Genomic DNA, 11,286 nt, shown 5'->3' with positions numbered 1-11,286 from the left:
AGTTCAGGAAGAAGAAAGCATCCACATCCTCTGGTAGAGCGTTAAAAGTCACTGTCTGCTGCTTATCATCAATCCTCTCATCAATTCCAAGGGGAAAAGGTTGCATAGTTGATATTCGATTAACTCGCTCAATGACCGCTCAGGAAGCAAAAAATGCTATTAATCAGGCTTTTCTTCATGTAAATAATAGAGAATGGGATTAATTGGATAGTTATCAAGATAATAGTTTGAAATTGTCTGCGAAACAAAGTCCTGCAGGAGATGCTCTTTGTAGTAGAAAGGTGTGCATTTATGTGGTAGATAGGAAGGTAAGCAGTGTTGAGTGTCCACAAAGTTGTAGCAGTTTTTGTTTTTCTTAGAAAGGTGATTTAAGTAATGTGAGGGAGGACACTAATGATGAACCTGTGCTCTTGATTCCTTCCACTTCTCACTACATATAGCTGTGATGGTCCAGGAAAAGTTTTTCTTGTATAATGTATTGATGACCATGCCTAAAATACCATCTTGTACATGAATATCAACCACATAAGATCCTTCCTCTGATTGGTGTGGCATGAAACCTAGTGCCTCTTCAATGTATGGAATAATTTTTTAATCAGGTATAATGCCTGATGCATTACTGTACTTCAACCATCAAAAATCCTCATTGGTGAAGTGTTGCACCACAAAGAGTGTATTGGGCCTTGGCGGAATATGTAAATACATTATATTTGCAGTTATTTGACCCAAGAAAACTTGAAATATTTGAAATATGGAAAAATACCTTCCATTTGATGCAAAGCCATGTCCCACATGTTCGGAGGAGAATTTTCAGTCAATACCTAACAAGCAGTAGAATCGAGCAATAAATGGACTGCAGGTGTACTGCAAAAACAAGAAGGATGGCTGCACCTGGCAAGGAAATTTGAAAGATAGGTTAACTCATATCAATGAGGAGGGCTCTTTTTTCTTTGTATCAAGCAAAGTACGTGGCCAGCAGTAAGACAAATATTCTTACCAGGTTAGATCCCACATTCTACAATATGAGGGATAGAACGTTCCTTGCCTGAAGGAAGCCATGAAGCAGGCAAAAGTCTACATGAGCTTCCTTATTAAAATTCACTGACAGGGATGAAGTAATGATTTTTAAAGCAAGGAATGCTCAATTGCTATAAAGCTCTCAAGAAAATTTAGCAATATATGTGTGTGTCCTCGCTATCCTGATAATAGAGAAAATAATAGGAGGAGGATGCAAAATTACTTCATATGGTTAAGAGTATCAGTGAAATGGCTACTGGTATACTGGAATGGTGGGATCTGTGGCTACTTCCAGTTTAATATAATACATGTACTCACTACACATGTACACATTACTTGAATGTACCTAATTCCATATTTATACAGACAATCTTATTCATAAAAGGAAAAGTGCTGCCTGCAAATTTAGTTGGGTCAGCAGATCCCCTGGAATCCTCAGCTATAAACATCGAATTAATAAGAATTGGTCAAGAGCTAATCACTCTTCTTAAATCGCAAACAACCCCCAAGGTTCTTTCAAGAATTTTTTGCTAAGAAATAATTTGTATTTGCAAACAATAAAAGAGTTAGCTAAGTGAAAATGATTGATTATATTTGTAATTATTTGATATAGATTTTATAACTAGATCAGCTGACAGTCAGGGAAGAGAAAAAATAGCACAAGGTGTAGTGACAGTAGCAAAGTAAGATCCAAATATGCATGACTTTAGATTTATCTTTCTCTTCCAGACTTATCATAATTAAATGGCAACTAAGCTTTGTCTTGGTTTTGCCTCAAGGTCATATGCTTATTTTGTTATACACCATTTTAAAAAGTTTTTGATGTGACATTCTACAAATGCTGAAATATTATAGTTCTTCTAGCTCTGACGTGGTCTGAGACTACCCTGACTTCAAAGAGACTGTAGATTCTGGTTCTAATTCCTCTGAGGACTCGAGCTCTATTGCTGAAGATATAGTGCTCAAGTAAACATGTTAAATGTAGACTTGTAGAATGGAGTAATATAATATTAGGAGGTAGTATTAACAAACATGCCATCAAAGTTATTCTATGAAGCTAAAGATTCATAACCTCTGTAGTCATGAATTTTGTCAACAATTGGACCATCATTACAGTAAAAGTAAAGGAGACTACTATACAGTGCAGGGTTGGCTTGCAGACCTAATGCATTATTAATAATGAGAACTGAGAGTTGCTAGCAATTTTGAAGGACATCCTGAACTCTCATTAAGAATATTCATAACCAATTTTATTAGTTTGTGTTTTGGTGGAACTGTAGCAGTGACTGTAAACATTGGTACCTTAACACAGGCAATTGCTGTAGCTATCCAGAAAGCTACCACACCCTGCAACAAAAGCCAAGCTCAAGGGAGAAGAACTAGTGACGCTAGGGTTGGTGTTGGCCCGAGTACAAGTGTGGACCCTCCAGCTGCCATGCCTGCGGCACCCAATGAACAATGAGTAAAGCCTATAGAAGATTGACTCTTTCTCCAATTAAAGTATTATCCATCATTCAATTTCCACTAATTCGAACACAATATCTGAAGTATTACATTGGGAATATGAATCAGAAAGAACTGTCCTTCTTCATACGATTTTTCACTGGAAGTTGTGTAGCAACAAAAGTTTCTGTCAAATTTAATCAGTTGTCAGCTAATTCCATATTTATACAGACAATCTTATTTGTAGAAGGAAAAGCACTGCCTGCAAATTCAGTTGGGTCAGCAGATCCCCTGGAATCCTCAGCTACAAACATCGAATTAATAAGAATTGGTCAAGAGCTAATCACTCTTCTGAAATCACAAACAACCCCCAAGGTTGTTTCAAGAATTTTTTTTGGTAAGAAATAATTTTTATTTGTAAGCAATAAAAGAATTAGCTAAGTGAAAATGATTGCTTATATTTGTAATTATTTGACTCAAAAAAACTTGAAATATATGAAATATGGAAAAATGCCTTTCATTTCATTGCTGAATCACTCAATAGTTGAACGTTTCCTTAAAAGTTATAATATCCTAGTTTTGTCACGGATGAAAGAGCTAAAAATGTAAAAAAAACCAATCACTTAGGCGTATCACAGTTTGGTAATAGCTAGATTACTAATAAGGGATAAGTCCCAGTTTTCTAAATCCCAATCACTCTCCTCCTCTGACTCTTATTTCAGTGAGCCACTTGCCAGCATTGTAATAGTGTGTTTGCCTTTTTCTTGCCATCTTGTTATATACTAACTGAAGCAACATTTTATCTCTTTGTGACAGCAATGTACATGTCTTATGCATGTTTTTGCATTATATTTCTGCATTTCTAGCCATCCTATGGAATGGCTCTTATTATAGTAAGTCGTTTGTTTAGACCCAGTTATAAACCCATTTGAAATGATCATGTCATGCATTAAATGAGTGAAATCTTTTCATCAACAAGAAGACAGATATTATTCTTTCTTCTGCTTCACTGCTGGATGAAATCAGGACACTGAAAAAGTGAAAGAAGGTACTGATGAAATCAAATTTAAATAAAATTTAGAAACAGAACACTGCTCATAAAAATGAAGTCCCAAAAGTAAAGAAAATTGATTTGTAAATCAAAATGCCTGTTGTTAAAGTTAAAAAAAAAGAGAATATATGCTTAAGTAATGATGCTGTATGAGTCCCTATGATGAATCAGCAGATATAGAACTAGATCAGCTGGCAGTCAGGCAAGAGAGTAGATAGCTCAATCTGTAGTGACAGTAGCAAAGTAAGATCCAAATATGCATGATTTTAGATCTATCTTTCTCTTGCAGATTTATCATACTCAAATGGCAACTAATCTTGGTCTCGGTTTTGTCTCAGGGTCATATTCTTATTTTTTATATACTATTTTAAAAAGTTTTTGATGTGACATTCTATAAAATGCTGAAATAATTATTATAGTTCTTTTAGCTCAGAAACCACCCTGACTTTAAACCAACCGCAGATTCTGGTTCTATTTCCTCAGAAGACTCTAGCTCTACTGCCGAAGATGTAGTGCTGAAGTAAACATGCTAAATGTATACTTGCAGAATGGGGTAATGTTGATGCAAAATACCATAACATTAGGAGAGAGTATTAACAAACATGCCATCAAAGTTATTCTATGAAGCTAAAGATTCATAACCTCTGTAGTCATGAATTTTGTCAACTATTGGACAGTGATTACAGTAAAAGTAAAGGAGACTACTATACAGTGCAGGGTTGGCTTGCAGACCTAATGCATTATTAATAACGAGAGCTGAGAGCTGCTGGCAATTTTGAAGGACTTCCCTTTGAACTCTCATTAAAAATGTTCTTAACCAATTGTATTAGTTTGTGTTTTGGTGGAACAGTAGCAGTGACTGTAAACGTTGGTACCTTAAACACAGGCAATTACTGTAGCTATCCAGAAAGCTACCACACCCTGTAAGGAAAGCCAAGCTCAAGGGCGAGAACTAGTGACGCTAGGGTTGGTATTGGCCTGAGTACAAGTGTGGACCCTCCAGCTGCCATGCCTGAGGCACCCAATGAACAGTGAGTAAAGCCTATTGAAGATTGACTCTTTCTCCAATAAAAGTATTATCAATAATTCAATTTCCACAAATTCGAACACAATATCTGAAGTATTACATTCGAAAAAACTGTCCTTCTTCATACGATTTGTCACTGGAAGTTGCGTAGCAACCAAATTTTCTGTCAAATTTAATCAGTTGTCAGGAGCAGCTCGTCAACCAATTGCTCACACTTGCAAATCCATGTTAGAGTTATCACTTACATACAAAGAGTATGAAGAATTCGAATCAGAATGGAAATATATTTTTGCTTCAATCAATCAAAAGTACAGTTAAGAATGGATTCCTTCTAACTATTTACCTCAGTTTGGTCTTTTTTATATAATTCATTTATTGCCCACTCTCATTTTGCTTTTGGGGGTTATAATTCCTAAAGTAGTAAGCAGCAGGCTATAAAGATTTGTCCAACAAAGTTCACAATGGAGGTAGTTCAATTGGTAAAGTTGCACTAAAGAATTGGAACACTCTGACAGTCTCATTAGGCAGGAAGTTCAATCAAAAAGTGAGTTCATACATTTTTACAATCAATTTATAATATTCTTTTATGTTTATAGTGGAAAGGAGATGGTGGATTGCTCTGGTGGTACCACTGTACCAGCAAGAAGGAGGCATTGGAGAATTGGATTAACACAACAAAATTGATTCCACCAGCTACAGAAAAGTTAAATTTTTGAAAGGTGAGCGGACCTCAAAAATGATAACTGTCACAACACATCAAGTAATTACTTTTTATTTAATTCACTGACGATAATTTTTATACAGTTAGCTACTGGAAATATTACTTGCCTAACTCTTCATTGCATCTGTAGTACAATAATTTTTTGATGGATGAGCCTAAAATCATTATTCAAGTATTTTTGACAGTTAAAAGTTTATTTTGATGGAACAATAATAATAAACCTCCTTGTAATCTCATCAATAATCCACCGTATGAAACGTAAGCCGATCATTAAAAGGAGTATTCATTTTAAAACTATAATCTCTTAGTAACCCACAATCTTCCAGAATCACGTGCAACTTCATTTATAATAAATAAAATGTTAAACCTCCACTTCATCGCATTCATTAATTTGTTTATTTTTTGTATATCTATTTCTACGGTTTAGAGTTATTGGACAAACTCTTGCCTTCCAGTCCGCAATCTATCCAAAAGCTTCAACTTGTACAAGTATTCTTGCTTTTCTCACTGGGTTTCAGGACTTTAAACTATGCCTTTAAAATGAATAAAATATAGTACTCCTTGAAAAGGGAGCTGATGTCGTCACTTCTAATAATAATGGTACCATGCCTTTAGAATGAATAAAATATAATACTCCTTGAAAAGGGAGCTGATGTCGTCACTTCTAATAACAATGGTTAAATGAATTCCCATATAGTAGCCTCCTTGAAAAGAGAGTGGATGTTGCTGCTTCTAATAATAATGGTGCTACGCCTTAAAAACGGCCTTTGTGTGATAGCATCACACAGAAAAGAACAAAACATTACTTCATTTGAAAAAATATAAAAACAAATCCTTTTATTTGATGTATAAAAAGGACATAGCAAACATTGAGCATCTCCTTGGACTCGAATTATTAGATGCTATTCAAGAAGGTGATGCTTTATTCTTCAGTATTGGCATTTCCTACTTTCAATGTTCAAAGTTACCAACAAAAGGAAGTATGCTGTACAAGCTGTTACACTCCTCCCAGCATTAAATTTTTTTTCACAGAATGTAAGAGACATCAACTTCTTTGAATTAGAACTATTGATACTACTAGCAAAATTACCCCATGCCTTTGGACTGACCAATGTAAAAGGCACAGAGTCTAGATCTGCTATATAAAGCATATAAAAACACAAAGCAAGAAGACAGATTCCAGTAATAATGAAGAAGAGGCTGCTAATAATCCTCATACCTGCCGTGAATCTGAACAAATAGTTGATCGTCTGCTAGATGAGGCTAGGAGGCAATGATTGATTGTTGGGTATGTAAGTAGTAAATAAAAGAAATGAATGGACGATATTGTACTGACCTTGAGCACATTAGCACAGAGACAATGCAACAAATGTAGGAATGTTTAGGGAAGAGAAGAAACAGTCTAAAGGCCTTTCTACACTTGAACCGGTTCCAGAAGTCGGCTTATTAATGCGCTGCGCATTGAAGTCAATGCGCATCAGGTGTGGAATGACTGGAACCGGTTTCAAACCAGTTCAATGCGCATTAGAAGTGCTAGTGTAGAAAGGCCTTAAAAGTGCATCTCCTATTTTGTACACTAATGCCATTCCACCTGGTGTGGTGTAATGAGTTTCAGCCACACTATCAAGTATCCTAAAGCATCAACATGTGCTAATGACACTCTACCATGACAATGTTGACGTAGTGACCACAGTGGGTTCAGTCTCTATTAGTTTATTATATAAGACTCATTGTGTATGCCATTATTGCAGTTAACAATAATAATTATCAATTCCCATTATTCAAGTTTTTTTGTTGTTTTAATGTTTCAAATGTTTCTTTTTCAATGACTGAAGTACAATAAAACTCCATTGAGTACTGCTAAACAAAAACAGTGCCAGGCTGTGAAGATAATAATTCCAATAGGACAGAAAGGGTACATATTATAAGAGAGCAATGAATAGCAAGACCAGTAAACACACACCCAGTGCATAGCAATACACAATATCATGCCATTGCCATATGATTGCTATTCTCCTCATTCACAACACAGTGTGCACTTCTGCATTAGTAGTGCAGCAACAAGTACCAATGAAGGAACCTTTAAGAATTGAAGAAGATATACATGTATATAGAGCGAAAGGCAAAATGCTCTTTAAAATATTAAAAATTGCACTAATAATGTCAAATATAAGGAAAATAACATACTGGCCTTCATATGAGCAAGAATCATTATGAAAGCATGATATTTAGCATTACTTTGCACTACTTGAAAAGTGGAATGTATACTTGAAACAGATGATGAGTCAATGAAGAAGTCAGGTGAGGGTGAAGCTGTAATGGCATTTTCTATATACACTCTGGCTAAGAGATAAGCAGGAAGGAAGGTGTATTTTAGAAACAAGGCTAACACCATGTTTCACTTTCCAGAAAAAGTTTTAGGCAACGTTTTAATAATAGAAGGGCGTGTGTTACCATCCAATCCTGTTGGGTCGGCAGTTCCCTAGCATCCTCCAGCATTACATCAATTCAGGATCATTACAACTTGTATTTTGCTGAGTTTTTGCTTTGCCATTCTACATACATTGTAGATCAGTCTGATGACAGTAACGGCTTTCTTGAAGGAGACAAGAAAGTATATGAACCATATGTAAAGATCGAAAAACCACTAATTCTTCCTTTTTTGAAAATTTCTACTTTTAAAAAAAGGCCCTATCTATCTCTCCAGTGACCAGTTCTTTTTAAAAATATTACCCTAACCAACTCTTTTCAGAGCTACTTACTTGATTGAAATGGTCAGAATATATAGTTCGATGGACAAAATCATTGGAAATTTTTAAATGGAACGATATTTCAAGGGAAAAAGTCAGCAATTTGCCAGTACGTTTGACAGAAGATACAGCTAATGTTTCTGCAATTTTTGAGGCAGTCAGCAGAGATGCCTTTCATGGCAAGGAGGTTGCATTACAAGAGCTCTCAAAATGGCAAATAGTTTTAAAAAAAGAAAAAGGACCATTATACCTACAACAACCTTATTTGAGTCAACTAAGGAGTTTGATGCCATGGATCTCTATCTCAAAGACCAGGTTCCTGCAATCCCTTTTTTTTGATGTCAACTGAACCTTTTGATCAAGTTAGTCATTATTTTGTTGATTAGGATTAAAAATTAAATTAAGTCATTTTAAATAATTTTATTCCATTTTAAATTCATTATTAATTAATTTTATTTCATTAAAAATTTTGATGCATTCAAAAAGCAGTTGAGGATTTTAATGAGAATAGCTTCCCATAGCATGACAACAATTCAATTAATAAGAGCTGATCATGGCGAAGAGCCAATCAATCTTATTAAAACACAGATAACCCCAAGGTTGTTTCCAGAATTGTTTTTTGGTAAGAAAGAATTTGTATTTGTAAGCAATAAAATTTACTTACATAATTTCTTTAATTTCAGTTGGATCCAGATACAGTTTGGCTAAGGGACGAACATGAAAGATATGTATTCATCCAGAATAAAAAAATACACAGTTCGAGTTTCCAGAAAAAAAATGCTGTGTCAGAAACTATATGTAGAAGGGCATCAACTGCCAATGAATCCTGCATTCATATTCACAGTGGTTTTCCGTGGGCCATGCCAGAACTAGAAAAACTCACCCTATGTCTCTATCGCCTGTTATAAGGTCAATCGAAACAAGTTGACTTAAACTAAACTTAAATTTGAATCATCTTATTTTTGAATGTAGAAAATTAATGGCAATATTTATGAAGTAAATCAATGGTTTGGTATAACATCAATTATGTTTTATAATACGGTGAGTATTTTTTGTGTTTTTTGTAATTTTAGTCTCCAGATCAACATTCCTTTTCACCCTATACTATAAAGAAATCGATGTTCTTGCAGTGTCTGATTATATTTATTGGTGGAATCAAGATGGTCCTCAAAATTTAGGCAGCTATCCTGTTTGTCATTGCATTTTTGGCTGTGCTCTTTTTTCACAATGTGTCCCATAATGTAATAAGAACAGCAGTGACTGCTTCATCGTGATCAACTGGCAGCTTTCTTTTAAATTCAAAGAAGATCCATTCTCGCAATTGATATATCAGAAGAGGCAAAAAATGCATCCGAGAACAGATGGTGGCCGCTGAAGTGATACTTAAACACATCAAGAGACATCCAGTAATTGTAGCTGCCACTAAGGCAGATCTTAAATCCGAAATAACATGATGACAGTCGTAAGTGAATGGGCTACAAAATGCAAAGTAAATGTAATTGAAACTAGTTCCATTGAAAACTTTAACATTATAGAAGCATTTTGGCTTTTAGCAACTAAAATTTACAAAAAAAATATCAATGAGCCTTTGACTCTTAAACATATGTGCTGGTTTGTACAGGCAAGATATTAGCTGCTTAGGATCTCCATCTTCTTATTGATTCTGAAGCAGGACCTCATTTAAGAGACATAAAAGTTATACATCTATTGTCATCTACTCAATTCATCTCCACAACATAAAACAATTCTTCTGCCATTTTTAGGAGTACAGTACTCAGCGCATGCACACGTATATGTATTACATGTACATATACATGTAAGTATTACATTATACATGTACCATGAACTACATGTGTACATGTACATGTACATTCAGTGCACTGTACCTCTACAGCAGCCTTCAGTGCATCCAGTGGTGAGGAGCTATCAGTGATGAACCTTTGTAATGCCTTGGCAGCAGGAACTAGTGAGTCCAACTACAATATGTAAATAAGGATTGCACAATAGTTCTAAAAATAGTAACAATAGTTCTAAAAATAGTAACAATAGTTCTAAAAATAGTAACAACAGTTCTAAAAATAGTAACAACAGTTTTTATTCCATGACATTGTTATTAGATGCCCATGACTCAAAAATCTTTCAGAGTCAGCTCAAGCTTTCTACATGCAGAGCAAAGTGAACACATGGAAGACTTGGGGACATTTCAGGGCCAATTTGGGAAAAACTGAATACATGGAATTTGGAGCAACTTTTAAAATTCGTAAAAAATACTAATTCGATTGGAATCAGCTCACAGTTGATACACAACATAAGGACATGTATATGTATCAGAAAAAAAACTAATAGAGAATTTTCTCCTTGTGATTTTTGTATAAATACCCTGTACTAGAATACCGGCTCTTTGGCATAATTTTGAGCAACTTGATAATTAATCCACTGACAAGAAGCTCTAGTATGACTATGACAAACACATGTACATTCAAATGTACATATGCATATGTGCATGTACACATGTATGTACATGTACATGTACATGTATACATGTGCATCTTACCATTGTTCTGTCTCCTACATCAGCTCCACCATACTGCTTTATGGCTCTTATTCCTTCCATCAGAGACTCCACCCACTTACTAAGACACTCCCCTCTACCAATAACTCTTGATCCTGATGTCAATAACAGTGTATAGATCTAATAGTAAATAATTATAATGAGAATTAGTAAAATGGAATATTAACAAATTTGTAACACTGTACATACAGTACATGTACATGACACGTGTTTATTTAACAATTTTACTATAATGAAAGCGGAAAGAATTGTAAATTAAAAGGACCATTATGAATATAATTAGGTAATTTAAAATACACAAAAATAAAATTTATAAGTACATACAATAGATGTATGTATGCATACAATACATGTATACAAGCTGGTAGATATACACATGTACATGTACAGTACATGTAGTAGCTTACAGCTCCTGATGTTCCTCCCATACTTCTCTCAATGGCATCAGATACAGATAGCAATACTTCTGAGGGTTCATCCCATGGTATCTTATCAATGCACTCAGTCAATGCTACAAAAAAGAGAAGAAATACACTTACACTATGCATAAAGATACAGTACATTACATGTACATGTACCTCTCATTGAAGAGTACAATTAAGTACATGTACATGAATGAATTTAACACTAAACTTGATAAAGGTATATAGTCCATACTTTTTTGGCTCATACTTGGGTAACTCAACAATCTTTTATCAGAATCAG

The 11,286-nt window shown here is 34.8% G+C and overlaps 1 protein-coding gene across 1 annotated transcript in view; it reads right to left on the bottom strand.

Annotated features, from left to right (window-relative positions):
• Nucleotides 1–11,166, bottom strand: part of LOC109584118 (triokinase/FMN cyclase-like) — a 16,027-nt gene extending 4,861 nt beyond the window's left edge. The window contains exons 1-4 of the mRNA XM_019999727.1: nt 11,160–11,166; nt 10,989–11,092; nt 10,564–10,701; nt 9,896–9,985 (exon numbers count right to left, since the gene is read on the bottom strand). Of these exons, the coding sequence (XP_019855286.1) occupies nt 9,896–9,985; nt 10,564–10,701; nt 10,989–11,092; nt 11,160–11,166 (339 nt within the window). The remainder of the gene's footprint in view (nt 1–9,895; nt 9,986–10,563; nt 10,702–10,988; nt 11,093–11,159) is intronic.
• Between the last annotated feature and the right edge of the window lie 120 nt (nt 11,167–11,286).

This window comes from Amphimedon queenslandica, unplaced genomic scaffold (assembly GCF_000090795.2).
Source record: "Amphimedon queenslandica unplaced genomic scaffold, v1.1 AMPQUscaffold_13245, whole genome shotgun sequence".
In the NCBI taxonomy this organism is placed as follows: domain Eukaryota; kingdom Metazoa; phylum Porifera; class Demospongiae; order Haplosclerida; family Niphatidae; genus Amphimedon; species Amphimedon queenslandica.
This window is presented reverse-complemented; position numbering and strand designations above follow the sequence as displayed.